Source organism: Nomascus leucogenys, chromosome 9 (genome assembly GCF_006542625.1).
Source record: "Nomascus leucogenys isolate Asia chromosome 9, Asia_NLE_v1, whole genome shotgun sequence".
Taxonomy (NCBI): Eukaryota; Metazoa; Chordata; class Mammalia; order Primates; family Hylobatidae; genus Nomascus; species Nomascus leucogenys.
Genome location: NC_044389.1, coordinates 31,562,887 through 31,588,768, shown reverse-complemented (window position 1 = coordinate 31,588,768; position 25,882 = coordinate 31,562,887). Strand labels below are relative to the sequence as shown.

Sequence of the window (25,882 nt, the reverse complement as noted above, 5' to 3'; positions counted from 1 at the left end):
ATGGCAGAAAGACAAATAATCATGGGAAGGGACTGGAACAGGGTAAATGCCAGACATTTTCAAGATTAGAAGAATTCTGAGTTGAGTTTGAAAAATTGAAAGATTTCTTCAGGTAGAAGCAAAAGGGAAATAAGCAGAAATATTATTATTATCACATATAATGGAGTCTGCAGAGGAAGAAGAAAAGCATGACCCTAATAGATAAAGATAAGAAGCACCAAATCATTTCAATAAGTTTCTGAATTTTAAACACTTTCTTTTCCTTCCAAACATATTTACAGAGGAGGAGGAGGAGAAAAAAGATAACGATTTGTGAGGGATGTCTCATATGCTATTTATTATAAGAAGGAAAGTAAAATTCAATAAATTACAAATTGATTTATCAAACAAAGTTCAGCATGGAGGTTAATAAAATAAATATAGACTTGAGTGGAGTTGTGTCCTAGCACTTACTTTTAAAGCCATGTTTCAAAAAAAGGGCATCCATGGAAGTGATGGATAATTTTTATCTGATAGCAAGAACAGACACTAATAATGGCAAGTTATTGTGTTCTTAGATTATCATTTTAATACTTAACGTTTTCAAGATTAGCCTCTGAGAAGCTGCTCATTTACTTTTGGTGCATAATGATCACTTAGGGTATGAAGCCATCAGCTGCGCCCTTTGTTTTGACCGTGGAAAATGTTATGACCTCCAGTCAATGATTATTTTGGAAGGAATAGAAGAAATAAGTTATGATTACATATTATAGATATTATAAGCATAGTGTTAGTAAATATTTTAAAAAGAAGACTAGGCACAGTGGCTCATGCCTGTAATCTTAGTACTTCGGGAGACTGAGGCAGGAGGATCACTTGAGCTCAGGTGAGACCAGCCTGGGCAACATAGTGAGATTCTGTCTCTACAAAAAAAAAATCTTTCCATGGCTTTCTCATCTGCAGATTGTTTCTCAGTGTCAAGCAAGCACATCTTTCTTCCATCCTACCTGTCTTCCCTGTTTTAATTTTATTTCTGTGCTTCATAAGGTTGAGGCAGTGTACAATCACAATCCTTTTACAATTACAAAAAAATTCCCAAGCAATTTTCTTTTTTAATTTTTGAGAAAAATTTTGCTTTTATGTTCTCTGATTAGATTTGCCTTTATATACATACAGGTTCCTTTTTTCACCCCACTCCCAACTTAAGGCTGATTTTACCATCCAGTGGTTTAAACAAAATTCTGTTTTGGATATCAGGTGTTTTAAATTAAAAAGTCTTCAAAATTGATTTCCAAAAGAGTGCATAAGGCTTATGATGTTTTAGACCAATTCTTAACTAGAACAGAAAATTTTGCCTTTTAGGTTTACAGTGATTTCATATTATCTGATGATTCTGTTGAAGGGGCCCATATTTATGGTATTTGCCTGGAGGTTGTCTTGTAAGCCTTGACTATGTGTTTTAAGAAAGAAGGCAGGCTGAGTGCGGTGGCTCACGCCTGTAATTTCAGCACTTTGGGAGGCCGAGGTGGGCGGATCACCTGAGGTCAGGAGTTCCAGAGCAGCCTGGCCAACATGGTGAAACCCCGTCTCTACTAAAAAATACAAAAATTTGCTGGAGGTGGTGGCAGACGCCTGTAATCCCAGCTACTCGGGAGGCTGAGGCATGAGAATCGCTTGAACCCCGGAGGCAGAGGTTGCAGTGAGCTGAGATCATGCCACTGCATTGCAGCCTGGGTGACAGAGCAAGACTCCATCTCAAAAAAAAAAAAAAAAAAAGAAAGAAGTCAGCAGTTCAACTATAAGATGCACAGTATATCAGAGGTAGTGGAAAGTCTACATATGCCTCCTATTTTAATTTTAAGAAAAAAATGACTCTGTCACATAGACTTCTAGCTCTTTTTAGGGGAATAGGTAGGAACCCTATAATGCATGAATTGTTTAAAGAAAGTATGGAGGCTGGGTGAGGTGGCTTATGCCTGTAATCCCAGCACTGTGGGAGGCTGAGGCAGGTGGATAATTTGAGGCCAAGAGTTCGAGACCAGCCTGGCCAACATGGTAAAATCTCATCTCTGTTAAAAATAGAAAAATTAGCTGGGCATAGTGGCGGGCATCTGTAATTCCAGTTACTCAGGAAGCTGAGGCAGGAGAATTGCATGAACCCGGGAGGCAGAGGTTGTAGTGAGCTGAGATTGCACCACTGCACTCCAGCCTGGGTGATAGCATGAGACTCTGTCTCAAAAGAAAAAAAAAAAGAAGAATAAAGAAAGTATGGAATAAAATGCTAGATTTGAAGAGGAAAAGACAGGTTGGTAGCAGGACTGGCTATATAATTTGTGGGGCTCAGTGCAAAATGAAAATAGAAGTCCCCTTGTTCAAAAATTAAGAATTTTAAGGTAGCAACAGCAAAGCATCAAACCAAGCATGAGGCTCTTCTCAACATGGGGCCCTGTGTGACTTCATAGGTCACACACTCATAAAGCTCACCGTGGTCGGAAGTTGAGATGTCAGTAAAAAGGAAAAGGGATGATCCATTCCCTGTGATGTTTTCCTACCTCTGTGCCATCCTTACCTGTGTACTCAACAGATGTGACCATCTCTCAAGGGGGCACCATTGTGCCAGTGAGCTGAGACACAGACACTCTGGCTCTAGTCTATGGAGGAAGGAGCATGAGAATGAGAAGGAGGTTGCATTCTACCAGTGGCGGGAGAGTAGGTTGGAGCTGAAGGCTTTCTGGACTGATCTAGGAGAGACAGCATGAACTTGGGAACTCTGCAACTTTCTAGCAGTGTAGTAAAGTTATTTAACCTCTCTGAATCTCATTTTTTTATTGCCATAAAATGGTGATATCTACCTCTCAGGGTTATTGTGTGGATTACGGATAATGTGGAAAATGCCTAGCACAGTGGCTGGTATGCAGTGGAAGCTCAAGATATATTGTACATATGGCCATTTTTGTAAGTGTGGAGATACACTGAGGATGAGTGAAAAAGACTTCAAGTCTCAGATAGGGTGGAGGATCTCAGAATGCCTGAAGAGCCTTGTAAGAACTGGCTGCCTCTCTCGAGTCCCTCCTTGGTTCCTGAGTGCTTTGGAATCATTTAAAACTCACAATTGCATCTTCTTCCCAAACAGGGTGAGGAGCAATCTGTGGGAAGTCATTGCACAGTAGAGTTCAGTCTTCAACGCTGAAAATTTGCCAACTTTCACCCACACTGTGGAGATGAGAAAGCAGCTGTGGGCAGACAGTAGAGTAAGCTGTGGGGTCTCTGGAACACGTTATGCTTACAGATGTTCCATTGTTCCCATGAGATTTTGTACTTTGTCTATTTTATCCAGTTTTGTTTCCATAATATACGAAGGAGGCAGCCAAAACCATTTTATGTAGTTTTCCTAGTTTGTTTTGATTTATTTGTTGTTGTTTACAGTATTATCTCCAATAACAACAATGGAATTTCCTTTCCTACTAATCTGGCCTGTTTCCATTTTGCCTGTTTATTTTAATTTCCTTTTTTTGGACTGAAATCTCTACATGACTCTGCTTTGTTTATTTCCTTGTGTGTATGTGTCAGCATCATTTATTAGTGTGTCCACTCAGAGGAACTTTGTTCATTAATTATGTAGGTTTTGTTTCCTAGTTCCTAGTGGGAGGGTATTAAGTGCTCTATGTTTCTAAGTACTTCACAATGGTTTTGGTTATCAGTTTCTTCATCACTGCTCTCTGCAAGCAGATGGGCTTACTCTCCATGGCTTACACATGGAGCATGGGAAGCCCCAGAGCAGAGAAGTAACTCCTCTGCAGATGATGATTTTCTTAAATCCGCTGACCCGTCACGCCTGCCACTCGTATAGATTTCAATTTCCACTTACTTTTATTTGGGTAGAAGGTTAAGTGAGCATAACACCTGTGTTTTGCAGACATAATTCCTTGAAGACATTTCCATGAAAACCAACCTGTTGTTAACGAATGAGCAATTTCATCTTGCGTTATAAGCGCTTGGGGGTGTGTGATGAATGTTAGACTTATCCCTTTTTTATGAAGAACTTACAGCCCACTAAGTCGATAAAAATGTTAAAAGGAAGAGGTAACCTGACTTTTACATCTGTTACTTGAATATATAAGATCTGCTGCCTCCTTTTCAATGGATTGTCATGATTTACTAAATGATTGAATTAATGATTCATAAAACATTTATTTAGTACTTACTCTGTATGTGATACTATCTCTAGTCTCAAGATGCTTATAAGACTAGAAGGGGAAAATAGAATTGAAAGCAAATAAATATAATAAGGTGTTACAGGTGACATGATAGAAGTTTGTCTAGAGTACATAGAGTAACAAAGGAGGGAGGCCTGTATTCTCTTGGGATGGGGATTGGAGAGAAGGTGTCACAAACAAAGGCTATAGGCACCAGATGTATCTGGGGTCCATAGATACTTTCAAATGGCTGAAACAGTGGCTGAGGAGGCAGCAGTGCATGCATGAGGTGGGAGAAGGGAGGTGGAGGAAGCCAGACCCAAAGCTCCTTGGATGCTATGTGAAGGAATTTGGGTTTTATTCTTTAGGAAAAGTTGTAGGTAGATGGAACATCAGTAACAGTTTTGCTTTTTAGAAAAATTACACCAAGAATAGACTCAAGGAGACTTGAATGGAGGCAAGGAGACTCTTCTGATAATATGGAGCTGAGCCAGGCAAGATATGATGAGATTCTGAACAAGCCAGTGGTGGGTGGAAAGATGTCAAAGAAGTAGACCTTGTAAAATTGGTATCAATTTTTAAATAATATCTTACAGTAACTGTTAGTGACACCAAAGCCCAAGAAAGCGCATAGCCAGTGAATAGCAAAGGGATCTTCCTCTGCCTTCATTGCAGTTTAGAAACACAATTATTGTGGCATTTCAGACACTATGTTGTAATACATCATATTGTTAATACTTGTTTACAATCTTTCTGTCCTGAGGCTCTAAGCTTCTTAAAGTTAACAGCCAAACTACTGAATTATTTGTGTATGCCTAGCATGGAGCCTCATATACACAAGTGCATAATAGATGTTTGAAGAGTGAAACTCTTGACATCATAGCCAGTGCTTCTTCCACATGGAGCACTTGGCATGGAAATATGAAAATATCACTCAGGTTTGCCTGACAGCCACCCGTTTCCATCACTCCCCCTGACAGCACCAAAGCCAAGTGATGAACAGGTATAACAGGCAGATGATGGCTTGCGCTTTGCTTTAAAAGTTGCATCAGTTTGCCATTATCAGAATGCATTCTTACCTCCCAAAGCCTGCATTAAAATACCAATAATGAATATTTAGAATAAATAATGAATATTTAAAAGTGGCCATAAAAGTTGATGCCTATTATGATACTGTCTTTAATGGTTTCACTAGTCAGAAGTCAAGCATGATAATTTGCTTCCATGTCTCTTTTAATGTTACTCATTGTTTTAACCTGGATCACACTTTATTCTTCCACACAGATCCGTAATGCCTCCTGCCTGCCTCTTTCAAGATGGAGGTGAAACCTGTGGGAGAACCTACTCAAGAGGTGTCTAAATTCAAATTTTCCACCAAGGTAGAAAGCACGGGACACTGGCTGGTGGAAGATCATGCTCGAATATGGGAAGTTTTAAAGACAGAGGAGGTAAGATGACTCTAAATGGCACAGTTGGTGAAATGTTGGATTTGTTCATACCTGAGACTGTGATTCTTCATATAGCAAGCACCACAGGCCAGCTTGGCAAATCTTTATTCAGGGGCTGTAGGCACAGCCATCACTGGAGAGCAAGTAAGTCAGGAGCATGTCCTTTGCACATTAATGACTACACAGTGATTCAGGCCAAGGAGGCTGCACTGAAAGCCAGCGCTTACAAAACGATGATCTAAGGCTCATACGCATATAATCTGCACTTTAGCCTCAGGTATCAGCAGTGTAGCTGCAGGTATCCCGCTAGCTACATTCTTTCTCAAGGCTGCCCTTCTGTGACTTCCCTCTCTCCAGCCTATTGTTGTTGAAGTTTCATTTGACTTATATAAAATGCTGTTATTTGTGTGCATATTTGTGGGGTGCGTGTGTGTGAGAGAAAGAGAAAGAGAGAGAGAGGGAACGGGGGGAGAGAGAGGGAGAGAGAGATGCTGTTATTCTTTCAATGGAAATTATAAATTAAAGCTTTTATTTTTATTGTGCGTTTGAGGTAAAATCATACATATTGGCAAGATATTGAAAACCATTTCCATATAGGCATGAAGAGGTATAAAAGGAAGATTGGAAAAGAGAATGGAATTATTAACCAGATCATGGAAAGGCCTAATTTCCCTGAGCTTGGGTTGTGACCATCTTTTCAGCTTAGCAAATAAAATGAAAGCTAGAGGTTTGTATGTTTTTGTTTTTTTAGAGACAGGATCTTGCTCTTCTGTCCAGGCTAGAGTGCAGTGGCACAGTCATAGCTTACTGCTGCCTGGAACTCCTAGGCTCAAGTGATCCTGTCTCAGGCTCCCAAGTAACTAGGACTACAGGCCACACAACACCACACCTGGATAATTTTTAAATTTTTTGTAGAGATGAGACTCTCCCTGTGTTGCCCAAGCTGGTCTTGAAGTCCTAGCCTCAAGCAATCCTCCTGCCTCTGCCTTCCAAAGCACTGGGATTACAAGTGTGAGTGACTGTGCCCAACTCCCAAAGCTAGAGGTTTTAATACATGGGAAAGAGCATCTCAGAGAGAGGTACCAAAGCAAGAACTTCAAAACAACTAAGATAGCATAGAAATGTAATAGGGAAAACAGAGAACACTTTGTCAATGGTATTTTGGCTACCAGAAAGACCAGCAGCTATTTTCTGAGAGGCTTACCTGGGTGATATTCATTATCTTGGGTGGTTGTCTAGGGTCTGGTCCTTAGCTTACATGCTTGGAAATTTTATTTTCTTGTGTATCCAACAGAACTTTCTGGGGCAAACTCACATGAATTAAGTTTATGCAACTAATATGTAAAAAGAAAATGGCAAGTCCTTAATTGATAAAGACAAATAGACGAGTTTTATCTTCTGGAATACTCAATTTAAAATGTTTAGCACACATTCTCCTTGTAGGCAAACCTAATGGGAAATCAAATAATGCTGAGAAAGTTGATTCCTAAGGATGGAATCATAACAAGTGGAAATATATAAATTCCTTGTTTGACAGCATGAGTCTAAGTATATTGGTATGGCTCTTTGGTTCCAAGTAACAGAAATTGACTAAATTAAGGAGAATGAGAAATTTCTGGAGGATGTTGAGAAGCTTAGAGAATTGGTGAGAAGTTTGGAGAACTAGGCTTGGAAATAAGACAGGAACCAAGTCAGTAGAAACTGCTCAGGGTGCCAACCCTGGCACAAATTCTAAACTGGTCCCCTCCCCTCCATATTCTCATATTCTGCTCAGGATGCAAAGCTGTGGGAGAGAGGAGCTCACTCCCAAGTTTAGTTGCATGCCTTTCTTTTGATTATTCTGTGAAGAGAAAGAGGAATCTTCCATGGGAAATTATACCAACTCATCACTACACTTGTGTTTAAAATTCAAATTCCTAATATTGACACATTATGACAATTCCAATCCAAGGAAGTAACCTAACAGGTAGTCTTGAACATGTAAAATCCAGCAGAAGCAAATACAAACCTTCTCTATAGGGATATACTTGCACAACAGACTTTTTTTTTTTTTTAAAGAAATAAACTCCACAGGTGGTAGATTAAGTCTTTGTGTATCTCACCTAACAGGTCCAAGATAAGATGAGATGAGTGTTGTGCTGAGGGCACAAAATTTAAGGAAGCACTCACTCTTAGGTTTATGCCCTGTACTTGCACAAAATTGAGAGTGAGTCTATCCTTAAATTTTGCACCCTAGGCTTGATGCTTGTCTCACTCCAGTCCTGGCCCTGTCATAAATCTGAATTTGTGTTTATCATTTTTATGCATATTTCAGTATTTATACTACATGCATGTGGATCTATATATTCAATATACAGTATTGATTTACATCTTGTAAATTTTATATAAGCCTTGTACTGTACATCTACTTCTACAGCTTGTTTTTTTGTTTCTGTTTTTATGCTGACATATGTAGTTTCACTTTATTCATGTTTAACTGCTGTTTATATTATTTTAATATAGTCAAATTTATTTATCCATTCTCTTGTTGATTAACTTTTAGTTTTCTTTCAACACAATTGGCCGTATAATACATTTTTCCTCGTGAACATATGCTAGAGTTTTTTCTAGCATAGACACCTGGAAGTGGCATGCTGAGTTGTAAAGTATGAATACCTTTAGTTTTGCTAGATATTACTAGATCAGCTCTGAAATGAGGCCATGAGTTTGTATCTCTGTTAGCAGCATATGAAAGTTCACCCATTCTATATCCTCACCTGTTATTGGTATTGACAGACCTTTAAATATTGGCCAGTCTGATTGTTTTGAAATGGGACCTTGTTGTAACACGAATTTCCCTGAATTCTTGTGGCGTTGAGCATCTGTTCACATGGATATTGGCCATTTAGTTTTCAGTGAATTATCTGTTCTTATCCTTTGCTTGTTTCTTTTCATTGGGTCATTTGTCTTTCCTTCTTGATTTCTGGAAACGAATGTTTTGTTTACTATACAATCCTTTTTATTGATTTCATGCATTAAAACAATATTTTCCCACTCCTAAATTTTTGTTTTAAATTTTAATTTGGTAAAATTTATCAGTCTTCTTTTCTCCTTATGGTTTGTGTTTTTTCTGCTCTAAGAAATTCTTTCTGACCTCATGGTGATAAAGATATTCTCCTATGTTTTTTCCTAAAAGTTGTAAATGTTTGCTTTTATTTGCTTAGTATTTATTTCACAATCTGAAATAGGGATATGTGTTTTTTCCATATGGTTAATTATCTAGTATCATTTTTGAATGTCCTTATTTCTTCTTCAGTTTATAATGCTATTTTTCATGTATCATGTTTCTATAGATATCCTGTCTGTGGATATGATACTCCTTTAACTATTTTAGCTCTAAAAAAAGCCCCGAGTATCCAATAGGGAATGTTTCTCTGCTGAGCTATTGATCTTCAAGATTATCTTGGTTGTTTTTGGAAACTATATTTTCCATACAGATTTAGGATGAGCTTGTTCAGTTCTGCAGATATGAAGAAAAATTAAGCAGAAACTTGTTGGGAATTTGATTCGGATTTCAGTAAATTTGTTGACTGATTTGGAGAGTATCAACATTTTTATATTCAATGACTATCTTGTCTTCTTTTTGACTTTAAAGGTTATGCTTTAATATTTCATCCTTAATGTCTCACCAATATTTTATCCCACATTCTTTTGCTGTAGGATTTTGATAACTAAGGCTAAAGAAGTTCCTTCAATTCATTTTGATAACTAAGGCTAAAGAAGTTCCTTCAATTCATTTGCTGATTTTCTAACATTATAGTATTTGATACTTACAAAATAATACACATGCAAGTTATGGATTATAATATTAGAACAAATACTTGTGAGTCCACAACCAACTTAAGAAATAGTTTGTTGAGTCTATATGTGAACTGTTTCACCTACTATCTCTTTGATTTCTTTCCCTGTAAAGGTACCCATCTTCCTGAAATTTGTGTTTAATCATCCTTTTGCTTTTTAAAAAGTCTTTACTGCATACATGTATCCTCAAACAATACTGTTGAGTTATACACACACACACATGCACACACATATATACGCCTATATATGTATGTATATATAAACGCATATATATTTATATATATGGTGTCTTTGGTGACTCACTTCTTTTACTCAACGTTATGTTTATAAAATTTTTAAGATTCAGCCACAAAAATATATATAGTAGTACTTCGTTAATTTTCACTATTGTACAGTATGCCATTGTGTGGTTATATCATCATTAATTATTCATCGTTATGTGGATGAACATTTAAGTTATTTATAGTTTTTTTGCCATGATGAACAATGCTGATATGAACATACTATACATGTCTTTTGTTTTTTTTAGTTTTCTTATATTTTTTTCTAGTATACTTTAAGTTCTGGGATACATGTACAGAACATACAGGTTTGTTATACACGTATACATGTGCCATGGTGGTTTGCTGCACCCATCAACCTGTCATCTACATTAGGTATTTCTCCTAATGTTATCTCTCCCCTTGCCCCCACCCCCCAACAGGCCTCGGTGTGTGATGTTCCCCTGCCTGTGTCCATGTGTTCTCATTGTTCAACTCCCACTTATGAGTGAGAACATTCAGTGTTTGGTTTTCTGTTCCTGTGTTAGTTTGCTGAGAATGATGGTTTCCAGCTTCATCCATGTCCCTGCAAAGGACATGAACTCATCTTTTTTTTATGGCTGCATTGTATTCCATGGTGTATATGTGCCACATTTTCTTTATCCAGTCTATCATTGATGGGCATTTGGGTTGGTTCCAAGTCTTTGCTATTGTGAATAGTGCTGCAATAAACATACATGTGCATGTGTCTTTATAGTACAATGATTTATGATCCTTTGGGTATATACCCAGTAATGGGATCGCTGGGTCAAATGGTGTGTCTGGTTCTAGATCCTTGAGGAATCACCACACTGTCTTCCACAATGGTTGAACTAATTTACACTTCCACCAACAGTGTAAAAGCGTTCCTATTTCTCCACATCCTCTCCAGAATCTGTTGTTTCCTGACTTTTTATTGATGGCCATTCTGACTGGTGTGAGATGATATCTCATTGTATACAAGGACCCCTGATGATGAGCTTTTTTTCATGTTCTTTTGCCACATAAATGTCTTCTTTTGAGAAGTGTCTGTTCATATCCTTTGCTTAATTTTTGATGGGGTTGTTTTTTCCTCGTAAATTTGTTTAGATTCCATATAGATTCTGGATATTAGACCTTTGTCAGATGGATAGATTGCAAACATTTTCTCCCATTTTGTATGTTGCCTGTTCACTCTGATGATAGATTCTTTTGCTGTGCAGAAGCTCTACGTTTATTGATTTGCATATGTTGAACCAGCCTTGCATTCCAGGGATGAAGCCGACTTGATTGTGACGGATAAGCTTTTTGATGTGTTGCTGGATTTGGTTTTCCAGTATTTTATTGAGGATTTTCGCATCGATGTTCATCAGGGATATTGGCCTGAAGTTTTCTTTTTTTGTTGTGTCTCTGCCAGGTGTTGGTATCAGGATGATGCTGGCCTCATAAAAGGAGTTAGGGAAGAGTCCCTCTTTTTCTATGATTTGGAATAGTTTCAGAAGGAATGGTACCAGCTCCTCTTTGTACCTCTGGTAGAATTAGGTTGTGAATCCATCTGGATCTGGGCTGTTTTTAATTGGCAGGTTATTAGTTACTGCCTCAATTTCAGCACTTGTTATTGGTCTATTCAAGGAGTTGACTTCTTCTGATTTAGTCTTGGGAGGGTGTATGTGCCCAGGAATTTCTTCTAGATTTTCTAGTTTATCTGTGTAGAGGTTTTTATAATATTCTGTGATGGTAGTGTGTATTTCTGTGGGATCAGTGGTGATATCCCCTTTATCATTTTTTATTGTGTCTATTTGATTCTTCTCTCTTTTCTTCTTTATTAGTCTTGCTAGTAGTCTATTTTGCTAATCTTTTCAAAAAACCAGCTCCTGGATTCATTGATTTTTTTGTGTCTCTATCTCCTTGAGTTCTGCTCTGATCTTAGTTATTTCTTGTCTTCTACTAGCTTTGGAATTTGTTTGCTCCTGCTTCTCTAGTTCTTTGTTTTTTTTTTTTTGAGATGGAGTCTCACTCTGTTGCCCCAGCTGGAGTGCAGTGGCATGATCTCAGCTCACTGCAAGCTCTGCCTCCTGGGTTCACGCCATTCTCCTGCCTCAGTCTCCTGAGTAGCTGGGACTACAGGTGCCCACCACAATGCCCAGCTAATTTTTTGTATTTTTAGTAGAGACGGGGTCTCACCGTGTTAGCCAGGATGGTTTCGATCTCCTGACCTCGTGATCCACCCGCCTCAGCCTCCCAAAGTGCTGGGATTACAGGCGTAAGCCACGTTTTATTTGTAATGTTAGTATGTTGATTTTAGATCATTCCTGCTTTCTCCCATGGGCATTTAGTGCTATAAATTTCCCTCTAAACACTGCTTTAAATGTGTCCTAGAGATTCTGATACATTGTGTCTTTGTTCTCATTGGTTTCAAAGAACTTATTTATTTCTGCCTTTATTTGGTTATTTACCCAGTAGTCATTCAGAAGCAAGTTGTTCAGTTTCCATGTAGTTGTGTGGTTTTTAGTGAGTTTCTTAATCTCGAGTTCTAATTTGATTGCACTGTGGTCTAAGAGACCGTTTGTTATGATTTCAATTCTTTTATGTTTGCTGAGGAATGTTTAACTTCCAATTATGTGGTCAATTTTAGAATAAGTGCTATGTGGTACTGAGAAGAATGTATATTTTGTTTATTTGGGATGGAGAGTTCTGCAGATGTCTATTAGGTCTGCTTGGTCCAGAGCTGAGTTCAAGTCCTGAATATCCTTGTTAATTTTCTGTCTCATTGATCTGTCTAATATTGACAGTGGGTTGTTAAATCTCCCACTGTTATTGTGTGGGAGTGTAAGTCTCATTGTAGGTCTCTAAGAACTTGCTTTATGAATCTGGGTGCTCCTATATTGGGTGCATATGTATTTAGGATAGCCAGCTCTTCTTGTTGCATCGATCCCTTTACCATTATGTAATGCCCTTCTTTGTCTTTTTTGATCTTTGTTGGTTTAAAGTCTGTTTTATTAGAGACTAGGATTGCAACCCCTATGTGTGTCTTTACATGTGAGGTGGGTCACCTGAATACAGCACACCTATAGGTCTTGACTCTTTATCCAATTTTCCAGTCTGTGTCTTTAATTGGGGCATTTGTCCATTTACATTTAAGGTTAATATTGTTATGTGTCAATTCGATCCTGTCATCATGATGCTAGCTGGTAATTTTGCGCATTAATTGATGCAGTTTCTCCATAGTGTCGTTGGTCTTTATATTTTGGTATGTTTTTGCAGTGGCTGGTACAAGTTTTTCCTTTCCATATTTAGTGCTTCCTTCAGGAGCTCTTGTAAGGGAGGCCTGGTGGTGACAAAATCCCTCAGCATTCGCTTGTCTGTAAAGGACTGCATTTCCCCTTTACTGATGAGCTTAGTTTGGCTGGATATGAAATTCTGGGTTGAAAATTCTTTTCCTTAAGAATGTTGAATATTGGTCCCCACTCTCTTCTGGCTTCTAGTGTTTCTACAGAGAGGTCCACTGTCAGTCTGATGGGCTTCCCTTTGAGGGTAACCTGACCTTTCTCTCTGGCTGCCCTTAAAGTTTTTTCTTCCTTTCAACCTTGGTGAATCTGACAATTATGTGTCTTGGGGTTGCTCCTCTTGAGGAGCATCTTAGTGGTGCTCTCTGTATTTCCTGAATTTGAATGTTGGCCTGTCTTGCTAGGTTGGAGAAATTCTCCTGGATAACATCCTGAAGTGTGTTTTCCAACTTGGTTCCATTCTCCCCATCACTTTCAGGTACACCAATCAAACGTAGGTTTGGTCTTTTCACATAGTCCCATATTCTTTGGAGGCTTTGTTCATTACTTTTCATTCTTTTTTCTCTAATCTTGTCTTCACTCTTTATTTCATTAAGTTGATCTTCAATCTCTAATATCCTTTCTTCTGCTTTATTGATTCAGCTATTGATACTTGTGTATGCTTCATGAAGTTCTCGTGCTGTGTTTTTCAGCTCCATCAGGTCATTTATGTTCTTCTCTAAACTGGTTATTCTAGTTAGCAGTTCCTGTAACCTTTTATGAAGGTTCTTAGCTTCCTTGCGTTGGGTTAGAACATGCCCCTTTAGCTGGAGGAATTTGTTATTACCCACCTTCTGAAGTCTACTCCTGTCAATTTGTTAAACTCATTCTCCGTCCAGTTTTGTTCTCTTGCTGGTGAGGAGTTGTGATCTTTTGGAGGAGAAGAGGCATTCTGGTTTTTGGAATTTCAGCATTTTTGCGCTGGTTTTTCCTTATCTTCCTGGATTTATCTACCTTTGATCTTTGATGCTGATGACCTTTGGATGGGGTTTTTGCATGGGCATCCTATTTGTTGATGTTGATGTTATTTCTTTCTCTTTGTTAATTTTCCTTCTAACAGTCAGTTCCCTCTTCTGCAGGTCTTCTGGAGTTTGCTGGAGGTTCACTCTAGACCCTCTTTGCCTGGGTATCACCAGTGGAGGCTGCAAAATAGCAAAAGTTGCTGCCTGCTCCTTGCTCTGGAAGCTTCATCCCAGAGGGGCACCCACCAGATGCCAGCCGGAGCTCTCCTGTATGAGGTGTCTGTCATCCTCTGCTGTGAGGTGTCTCCCAGTTAGGAGGCATGGGGGTCAGGGACCCACTTGAGGAGGCAGTCGGTCCCTTAGCGGAGCTCGAGCATTGTACTGGGAGATCTGCTGCTCTCTTCAGAGCTGGCAGGCAGGAACATTTAAGTCTGCCGAAGCTGCACCCACAGCTGCCCCTTCTCCCAGGTGCTCTGTCCCAGAGAGATGGGAGTTTTTTCTATACACCCCTGACTGGGGCTGCTGCCTTTCTTTCAGAGATACCCTGCCCAGAGAGGAGGAATCTAGAGAGGCAGTCTGGCTACAGCAGCTTTGCTGAGTTGTGGTGGTTTCCACCCAGTCCGAACTCCTGATGGCTTTGTTTATGCTGTGAGGGGGAAAAGTGCCTACTCAAGCCTCAGTAATGGTGGATGCAAGCTTGAGGGTGCCAGATTGACTTCAGACTGCTGTGCTGGCAGTGATAATTTCAAGCCAGTGGATCTTAGCTTGCTGGGCTCTGTGGGGGTTTGACCTGCTGAATGAGACCACTTGGCTCCCTGGCTTCAGCTTGCTTTCAAGGGGAGTGAATGGTTCTGTCTTGCTGAGGTTCCAGGCACCACTGGGGTATGAAAAAAAACTCCTGCAGCTAGCTCAGTGTCTGCCCAAATGGCTGCCCAGTTTTGTGCTTGAAACCCAGGGCCCTGGTGGTGTAGGCACCTAAGAGAATCTCCTGGCCTGCGGGTTGCAAAAACTGTGGGAAAAGCTTAGTATCTGGGCCAGAGAGCACCATCCCTCATGGCACAGTCCCTCACAGCTTTCCTTGGCTAGGGGAGGGAGTTCCCTGACCCCTTGCACTTCCCAGGTGAGCCGATGCCCCACCCTGCTTCTGCTCACCCTCCATGGGCTGTACCCACTATCTAACCAGTCCCAATGAGATGAACTGGGTACCTCGGTTGGAAATGCAGAACTCACCCGCCTTCTGCATTGGTTTTCTTGGGAGCTGCAGACCGGAGCTGTTCCTATTCGGCCATCTTGCCAGATCCCCACATACTATACATATCTTACTTTTGCCCATATGTTAGAGTTTTTCCAGGTTAATACCTATTAGGTGAATTTTGAGTTGATATGTGCAAGTTCTCTTCTTCAAGTTATTGCCAAATTGTTTTCCAAAATGGTGGTACCAATTTATGCTCTCATCCACAGTGCATAAGAGTTTCCCCTATTCCCTATCCTTGTCAATTCTTGGAATTGTCAGATTTCTTAATTTTTTTTTTTTTTTTTTGAGATGGAGTCTCACTCTGTCACCAGGCTGAAGTGTGGTGGCACAATTTGGGCTCACTGCAACTTCCACCTCCTGGGTTCAAGCGATTCTCCTGCCTCAGCCTCCTGAGCAGCTGGGACTACAGGTGGACGCCACCACGCCCAGCTAATTTTTGTATTTTTAGTAGAGGCGGGGTTTCACCATGTTGGCGAGGATGGTCTTGATCTCTTGACCTTGTGATCCACCTACCTCAGCCTCCCAAAGTGCAGGGATTACAGGCGTGAGCCACCATGCCCAGCCCAGATTTCTTAATTTTTTAAATCTAGATGATATAAAATAGAATCTCATTCTTTGCTCATCAATTCTTTATGCATCTCAGCTCGAGATCACTTTTCTTTTTCCTTTATACTTATTATTCTGAGGGTCTAACAATGACACATCTCTTTCTCCCTTTCTCTCTCTCTCTCTCTCTCTCTCTCTCCTTTCTTCTCTTTGGCCTTAAGATGTCTTTATTTTGTGTGCTTCTCAGAGTGATAGTTTAGATGAGTATAGAATTATAGTTCTTTGAATACATTGGAAATTTTCCATTGTCCTCTGCCTTCCATTGCCCTGGAAGGGGAGCTAGCATAAAGTTTAATTTGTATTCTTTTGAATGTAACATCTTTTCTCTATAACCATTTAGATCATCTCTACATTTTTTGCTGTCCTGAAGTTTCATTCTTCTGTTTTTCCATGTGGGTTTCCTTTTATTTAACATTTTGGGGTACAAGGGCTTCTCAAATAGTTGAATTGGTGTCTTTCATCAGTCTGGAAATATCTCCAATTTTTTTCTTTTCAAATTTTACCTCATTCTCCTTTTGTAACTCTAACAAGATTTATGTTTGCTTCTCTCACTCTCTGCTTATGTCCCTTAACTTCTCTTTTAGAGTTACTATCTTTTTCCTCTCTGAGTTGCATTCTGATTAATCATAGGTCTGCCTTCCAATTCCATAATTCTCTCTTCAGCTTTAATGTGTCCTTTAACTCAACCATTGATTTTTAAATTTCACTTATTGTATTTTTTACTTCTAGAAGTTTTGTTTTGCTCTTTAAAAATCTTTTAGTCGTTTTTTCAATCTCTTGCTTCCTATTTATATTTTTATTTTTTCAAGACATATTTGTCAAGAACTGTGAAGGCTATGAGATTTTAATTTTTTAAAATCCACAGTTTTGTGGATGTTGAAAGAAGACATGAGACTCTTGGCTAAGAGCAAAAAACTTTATTACTCACAGCAAGAGCAGCAGCCAGAGTGTCAACATGTTTGTTTTGGTTTTCTATGTTCCAATTCCTAGAAATGGGCCTAGATACCTGCACAGGAAAGGAACACTGACCTTGGGAAACTTGCCATTTTATAGTAGGTAATAAACAAGCTAGCATTTTATTTAAGGGGGAAGTATTAGCTCATCTCTCAAGTTTTCTTGCTACAAGCCCAATCCTGAAAAATAATCTGGGTAAAGATCAGCCAGGGCCTTGAATTTTTGGCATATATAGCAAGACATGTAGGAACAAGAGAGACCCATGGAGTAGTGTTTCCTAACAATATTAAATATAGTGATTTTGTATTCTGAGTGTAGTAATTCTAAAAACTGTGGGTCTCAGTGGACTATCTGTTGTTTCTTTTGGCTCTTGAACATGGTGTTTTGTTTCTTTATGAGTTTTGTGATTTTTGACTGTGGGTTCATTTTTTTTTTTCTTGGAAAGAAGGAAATTTTCTCCAGAGAGAATTTGCATTTGCTTCTGGGAGCACTACCAATGGGAAACTACTTGAAAATAAATTCTTAGCTTGATGTTTTTCAGACCACTTAATGTGACTACAGGCTAGAAATCTACAGATGGGCATACTTGTGGTAGTAAATTCTAAGGAGAAAATGACTCCCCTCTCTACCCCTCCTCAGCATCATATATAAAGATAGTCAACTTTCCTTGTATTGTCACAGAAGATATAGTATTACTAGCTCACCTTGATGCTGAGGGAATCACATTTTAGGGTCTCAGTTTTATACAGTGGGGATTTCCTGTTAGATTCTCTCCAATAAGCTAACCTCGGGCTTTGTATATTGTTCCCTACTTGCTTTAAGGTGACAAGTCCTATGTTGGTTAGAGTAACATTAATGCTGTAACAAATACAGTATAAAATTTAAATAGCTTAACATAATAAAAGTTTATTTCTCAATCATATAATAGTCCAATTTAGGTGTTTCTGGTGGGAGTGCCCCTTTTCTCCATGTGATAATTTAGGGACCAAGGCTACTTTCTTCTTGAAGCTCCACCATCCTCTGGGACCTGGGAATCTTTTGTATTCACCTGGCAATTCACAAAAAAAGAGGCTGAAGAAGACACACCCAATTCTTAACTGTCTTTGACCAGACATGCACTGTATTAGTTTACCTTCTATGACTGAGAATTAGTCCTATTGTTCCATACAGATGTGAGGGATGTGTGATGGGGAGATGTAATCTCTGGCTGAGCTGCTACTTACCAGTGATGACTCAATACTATGGAAAGTGAAATACAAATTGAATTTTGGTGGGCAGTTAAGTGTCACAGAAAACAAAGTTTAAATTTACCTGGTTTGGCCAATAACGTCTGAATGGAAGCTGACTTCAATGCCTATCTGTGGGTTCTGCTTTCATTTACGTTTGGCTTTTAAGAGTTCTTAATTTTTTGCCAGCCTGTCATGTATTAAAAAAGATATTTTAGTTTTATTTTATCAAGTGTTTTTTTTTTTGGTTTTTTTTTTTTTTTTTTTTTTTAGTTATTTGTAGTGGGAGAGTCAACTAGGGTATTTAGTCCACTCTACTGCTAGAACTGAGTCCTACACACTCCTGTGAGTTATTTAGAAATATGATCTTAAAAGTTGAAAGTCTATTTTTTTAAACTTATCTTTTGAAAATTACTTCACTTGGTCAGAAAGTGGCATCTAGATAATGTTGAATTTCTATTTTTTGGCCATATTTAGTTAAGTGCCTGCTTGCACATGAATATTCATAACTGACATCTTGTAATCATTTAAAAGTTTTTATGTAGTCACAAATCAGTTTGTCAAGTATATTTAAAATGAAAATATTATTTTCATTTTTAATGTAGTGATTAACTAACTATTCTATGCCTTTAAAATTCAAATATTTAAAATTTAAATGATAAATAATACCTATATGTAGTAGAAAATAATGAAATCTTTATTAAAGGGTTAAGTATGACAAATATCTTTATATAATTTCAGTACCTTTTTAAAAAAAATGAGCAAGGAAGCAATGGGAAAATTGGACATGTTTTGTGGTGATGTGTTCTATTTTTTGATTGGTGATTACATGGGTGTACGTATTTGTCAAAACTCATTCAACTATACATTTAAAATGGACATATTTTATTATATGTAAATGATGCCTCAACAAAGTTGATCTTAAAAAACGGACAGTGGGATGAGGGAATAGAATTAAATAAATAAATCAGTCATTGCCATACAGTGTGCTATGATAAGTGTCCACAGGTATTTCGAGAGCCTAGAGCATGTAATCCAGCATGAGTATGGGCACTCATAGGTGTGCACGTCAAGGAAAGCAAGCTTCTCACTGAGCTGATACTTGAGTTCATTCATTCTTTTTTTTTGACACAGAGTTTTGCTCTTGTTGCCCAGGCTGGGGTGCAATGGCGCAATCTCGGCTCACTGCAACCTCTGCCTCCTGGGTTCAAGCGAGTCTCCTGCCTCAGTCTCCTGAGTAGCTGGGATTACAGGTGCCTGCCACCATGCCCAGCTAATTTTTTGTATTTTTAGTAAAGATGGGGCTTCACCATGTTGGCCAGGCTGGTCTTGAACTCCTGCCCTCAGGTGACCCACCCGTCTCGGCCTCCCAAAGTGCTGGGAATAAAGGTGTGAGCCACTGCTCCCGGCCTGAGTTCACTTTTTTTTTTTTTTTTTTGAGATGGAGTCTTGCTCTGTCGCCCAGGCTGGAGTGCAACTTCGACCTCCCGGGGTTCGCTTAAAGGAAAAGTAGAAACTAGCCTGGCAAATGGAATTTTTGAAGGGAAATTGGATCAAATATTTCTGGATCAGGGAAAACTGTAAAGGGGGGTGTTAGAGAGAATGTCCTACTGTTTAGAGCATCTGTAGCAGAAGAGGAATGGCAAGAGATGAAGCCAAGAGGAAACAAATAATGAAAGTCTTCATGTGTCTTACTTAGAAACTTAGGAAGTATCCTGTGGGCACTGCAGTCAGTGAAAGGTTTTTGGCAGGCTAGTGACATGTTCAGATTTGTTTTTAGAAATGCTAGTCTGTCAGACATGTTTAGGATGGCTGAAAATACTTCAAAACCTCTCTAGCCCACATTGCTGTCTCTCTTCTCTGTCCACACTATGCTAGCCAGTGCTCGAGTAGTGATTATTTGGGGTTATTCTTTTTTTCATGATAGTAATTCTTCCTCTCCAACTAGACTGTCTGTCCTTGAGACCAGGCCTCTTAGTCTTCTTCTTTTTAAAAAATTTATATTCCCATATTGATAGGTCACCCCCTTAGTCTTAATTCTACTTCAGTTATGACTCCCAAAGCACTGGTACTACTAGACACAGGTTGAAATAAATATCTGAAGATTGACTGATGAATTATTTTCATTATTTAATGGTAATACCCTGTTTCTCTAAATTGTAACATCAAGCAGAATGTTGTCATCTTTGGGTACTAACGTGATTCATTTGACTCACCATTGGATAACACTTAGTTGGGTGGTTTATTTATTTATTTATTTTTCGTATTGCTGATTGAATTTGCACTGAGTCGTCCACTGTGCACTGGACTTATCTATGTTCAATGTTTTAGAAGAATACCACAACGATATGCAATGTTCTCTATGGCTATCGAACAGAGATGTTCTCTGTGTGAAATTAAACTGGTGAATGCCTGTATGGAGACTGGACATATGAACTCTTCTCTATCCAGCTCTGGAATGGGGCTTCACATTGTAACATCACATTCTTGGAGGAGGAAATAGTAAGTGTTCATCATTCATGCTTTGGAGATTAAATCATACACATCTGAGAGACAGGAAGAGAGAAGTTTTTAAACACTGGATGGCAATTTAGGCAAGCAGTGGGAGTGTATCGTATTAAACTGTGAAAAGCCAGCTATTTGCTGAATTGTGGTTTGATGACAGAGCTAGGGTCCTTCTTTATGATTCTGAATGAATTTCTATTTCACTCTGCCACAAATTTTCATATGAGGCAAAGAGATAGAAATTTACTTTCCTGGAAATTATTAATACGTAAAAATACTTTGATGTATGAATCTCGGAGATGGGTAAAATAGACATATCAGTAGTGAGAAATGGAATATTGAGACTGAATAATATTCTGTTGGGTTTACAAGAAAAAAGGAAAATATCATTTATTGAGCATCTATTCTGTGTCAGGAACTGCACTTGGTGCTTTCATATTTATCAATATATTTGTCACAGCCATAGGTACATTTTCATTTTACTCATAAGGATTATGAAGATTAGAGGTTAAGGCACATGCTCAAATATACATAGCTGTTTGGTGGCAGAGTAAGATTGAAATTCATTTGTCTCTCATTTATCTTTGTTCTATACTCTTATCTCCTCATGAAGCAAACTACCAAAATTGTTAAATCACTCTAATTTTACATTTAGTTTTCTTGTCCAGACCATAACCATTCCTGGCCAGGGCATCAACTTTAGCTCAATAACTGGTACCAATCTTGCTCTGTTAGACCTTGGCTCTGCAATGCCCATGTGAACAAATACCAGTGTGCCCATTGAGTCATAATCTTCTTCCATTCCTCAAAGTGCTGGCTCAGTTGGTGTGGCTAGGTTTCTATCTCAGTTCTCCTATATATCATCTGTCTTAGCCAGTCGGACTGCTACAATGAAATAGCACAGACTGGGTGGCTTATAAACAATAGAATTTTTTTTGTTGTTGTTTTTTTTGAGACAGAGTCTCACTCTGTCGCCCAGGCTGGAGTGCAGCGGCACTATCTCGGCTCACTGCAAGCTCTGCCTCCCGGGTTCACGCCATTCTCCTGCCTCAGCCTCCCCAGCAGCTGGGACTACGGGTGCCCGCCACCATGCCCAGCTAATTTTATGTATTTTTAGTAGAGACGGGGTTTCACTGTGTTAGCCAGGATGGTCTTGATCTCCTGACCTCGTGATCCACCCGCCTTGGCCTCCCAAAGTGCTGGGATTACAGGCATGAGCCACTGCGCCTGGCCAACAATAGAAATTTATCTCTCACAGCTCTGGAGGCTGGGAGTCTGACATCAGGATGCCAGCATAGTTGGGTTCTGGTGAGGTTCCTTCTCTGAGTTACAGACGGTGTCTTCTCAATGTGTCCTCATGTGGCAGAAAAAGTTGGAGAGCTCTTTGGGGTCCCTTTTATAAGGGCATGAATCCCATTCATGAAGACTCCACCCTCATGACTTTATTGCCTCCCCAAAACTCTGCCTCCCAATATCATCACACTGAGGAGGTTCTGTTTTCAACCTAACAAAGTTTGGGGAACACAAACATTCAGTCCATAGTAGGACCCAGTTTCTCAGAGAAACTGTACCTATTTAAATGGTACCCTTAACTCCATCCTATTTAAATAGAACTTAGAACTCTGTTAGGCTCCATGTAGCTCTGTCTTCTGCATAATTGAGCTCTGTTCCACTTACCCCAAGCTATGAATTGGGGTCTAATTGTAAACAGTCTGTTTGGAACCTGGCTATTTTTACCCAATCCCTGAACTCCTGTTGCTTTCTTGGATATGAAAGCTTGCCAGAATCACATCCGAGTTTTCCTATGCCCTTGTTTTGTGTTCCTTCTGAGCTTTGTTAGTCATGTGCAGCCATAGGAGATACAGGAGAGGCTCAGGAAAAATCAAAGGTTATTACACTTGCAGGTCCTAGAGACAGGAGAGATATTCTGCATAGGAAGACACGATTGTGGTCATGAGGCAGAAGACAAGAGTGAGGGGGAAGCTTAGATTAATTCTGTATTGGGGTTTTTGAGGAAAAGGCATGCCAGGGCAGGGAGAATGTTTGGGATTGGTTAGTTTGAACACTTTTGGTGGGTTTTGGGCTATAGGAGTAGTTTCTAGTTGCCTGGTACCTGGCCCTGGGATGATTAAGGCAGATAAATACTATCTCCTGAAGTATCCAGGCCAAACAGAGGAGATAAGACTCTTGCTTGGTTAATTTGCACATCAAAGCTATGCTCTCTGATTTTTGTTATCTTTAAGAATTAGCTAGCCCAGGGAAGGCAGTCTCTCCCAGTTGTAAAGTTTTTAAAGACATCAAAACATCATAATATACAGAAAATTAAAAAATATTTACAATACAGTCCTTGGGACACATCTTACCAAACAGCCTGCTATTACCATGGGACACATACCTCTAGTCAGGGAAGTCTCTCCAGCTCCAGTTTGTCCACTGTCTTATTCTTTTCCATTGGCCTTTGTTGCCAGTCTCAAGATTCCTTGTGATTAAGACCACCTCAATATGACATGATGCATTTAATAAGTTTCTTAGTCTAAACTAAAGGTGGATACTGAGGATATTAAAGCTTTCATTATGGTTAAATTTCACTGTTGGTATTAGAATGTGCTGAAGTATCACCTCTTCCAGGAAGACATCCTTGATTTTTCTGGTCAGGGTTAGTGACCCTCCTGTGTGGTACTGTAACGTCTCTGCATATCTGTCTCATAAGACTCATCACATTAATGATACAGGCATTTTCAGAATGGTGAGTATTGGCTTTAACTTAAAGTAACCAGCTGCATTAGCCCCTAGCAAGAGAATCAACCTCTTCTTTGAAGCTTTGAAGTCGGGCATTGACTTTTCCTCTCTAGCTATGATAGTCCAAAACGGCATCTTCTTCCAATATAAGGCTATTTTGTCTACATTGAAAATCTGTTGTTTAGTGTAGACACCTTCATCAATGATCTTAACTAGATCTTCTGGATAACTTTCTCTTGCTGTAGCTTCTGTATCAGCATTTGCTGCTTCACCTTGCACTTTTAAGTTATGGAGATGTCTTCTTTTCTTAAACATCATGAACCAACTGCTGCAAGCTTCAAACTTTTCTTCTGTAGCTTCCTCACCTCTCTCAGCCTTCATAGAACTGAAGGAAGTTAGGGCTTTGCTCTGGATTAGGCCTTGCTAAAGGGAATTTTGTGGCTACTTTGATCTTCTGCCAGACCACTAAAACTTTCTGCATATCAGCATTAAGACTGTTTTGCTTTATCATTCATCTACTCACTGGAGTAGCATTTTAAATTACCTTCAAGAACTTTTCCTTTGCATTAACAGCTTGGCTAACTGTTTGGCACAAGAGGCTTAGTTTTTGGCCTGTCTCAGCTTTTGATATGCCTTCCTCACTAAGTGTAATCATTTCTAGGTTTTGATTTAAAGCAAGAGATGTGTAACTAACTCTTCCTTTCACTTGAACACTTAGAGGCCATTGTAGGGTTATTAATTGGCCTAATTTCAATATTGTCATGTCTCAGGGAATAGAAAGGCATGAGGAGAGGGAGAGAGACAAGGGAACAGCCAGTCAGTGGAGCAGTGAGAACACACACAGCTTTGATCAATTTTTTTCAGCCTACATCATGCTTTGAATACATAATGGTAATTTAAAAGTTTTAAATATTGCGAGAAAATTACCAAAATGTCCAGAGACATGAAGTGATCACATACTGTTGAAAAAATGGCAAGACCTACTTGATGCGGGGTTGCCACAAACCTTCAATTTGTTATGCAGCCAACAAACATATGAAAAAAAGCTCAACATCACTGGTCATTAGAGAAATACAAATCAAAACCACAATGAGATAACTTCTCACACCAGTTAGAATGACCGTCATTAAAAAGTGAAGAAACAACAGATGCTGGAGAGGGTGTGGAGAAATAGGAAAGCTTTTACACTGTTGGTGGGAGTGTAAATTAGTTCATCCATTGTGGAAGACAGTATGGTGATTCCTCAAGGATCTAGAACCAGAAATGCCATTTGACCCAGAAATCCCATTACTGGGTATAGACCCAAAGGATCATAAATCATTCTACTATAAAGATACATGCACACATATGTTTATTGTGGCACTGTTCAGAATAGCAAAGACTTGAAACCAATCCAAATGCCCATCAGTGATAGACTGGATAAAGAAAATGCCACACATACACCATGGAATACTATACAGCCATAAAAAAGATGAGTTCATGTCCTTTGCAGGGACATGGATGAAGCTGGAAGCCATCATTCTAAGCAAACTAACACAAGAACAGAAAACCAGACACCACATATTCTCACTCATAAGTGGGAGCTGAACAATGAGAACACATGGACACAGGGAGGGGAACATCACACACTGGGGCCTGTCAGGACATGGGGACTAGGGGAGAAATAGCATTAGGAGAAATACCTAATGTAGATGACAGGTTGATGGGTGCAGTAAACCACTATGGCACATGTATACCTATATAACAAACCTGCATGTTCTGCACATATACCCCAGAACTTAAAATATAATTAAAAAAAAACACAGTATCTGCTAAGTGCTATAAAGTGAAGCACAAGAAAACAAGCTGCATGCCTATACTTGTATATTTACATATTGTTGTCTCTCAAACTAACATGTAAGCTCCTCAAGGGCAGGGCCTCTGTCATAATCCATCTTTATGTTCCCAATATTATTCACAGTATCTGGCACATAGTGAGAACCTAACAAGTACTTATTAAATAGAGAAAATGTGTAGAGGGACTAAGAGGTTGGTCTCCAGAGACAGACTGGCCATGATGTGCAAATTCCTTAGCCTGTATTTCTGTTTCTTTATCTATGAAGTGGGTATACTAATAGGATTGTTATGAGAATTAATTGAGTTATAATATGTAAATTGCTTAGAATATAGCTTGGTACATAATAAGCAATAGATGTAGACTTTTATTATTATTGAGTGAATCAGTGGGGGAAGAGTACCAAATGTCACACCACATGGGCCCACCAATTGTAAAATAGTTGCTTTTGACTCCTGCTGCCTGAATTCAAGATTTCCTTCACATTCTGGAAAGCCCCACACTCCAGGATCCTTTGCTTTTAAGTGCCTGCAGAATTTGTACTGGGTGACACAGTTGTTTGGCTCCAATGAGACTACCCTCCTAATATTTGTAAAGGGTGACCTTTCAGAAAGGAAGACAATTGGCCTGAACTAAATAGCATTATGTTGAGATATACAAATTATTTGCAGGGGAGACCAGATATGGGTGTATTATTACCACAACACCAGGACTTCAGTCCAGGGTTCTCCTGC

General features: G+C 39.2%; 1 protein-coding gene across 2 annotated transcripts in view; it reads left to right on the top strand.

The window, feature by feature from the left end:
• Positions 1-25,882, top strand: part of RGL1 (ral guanine nucleotide dissociation stimulator like 1) — a 282,899-nt gene that overhangs the window by 93,255 nt on the left and 163,762 nt on the right. For both annotated transcript variants that reach the window (XM_030818761.1, XM_030818759.1), the window contains exon 2: positions 5,460-5,623. In XM_030818761.1, coding sequence (XP_030674621.1) covers positions 5,492-5,623 — 132 coding nt within the window. In that variant the 5' untranslated portion in view covers positions 5,460-5,491. The remainder of the gene's footprint in view (positions 1-5,459; positions 5,624-25,882) is intronic.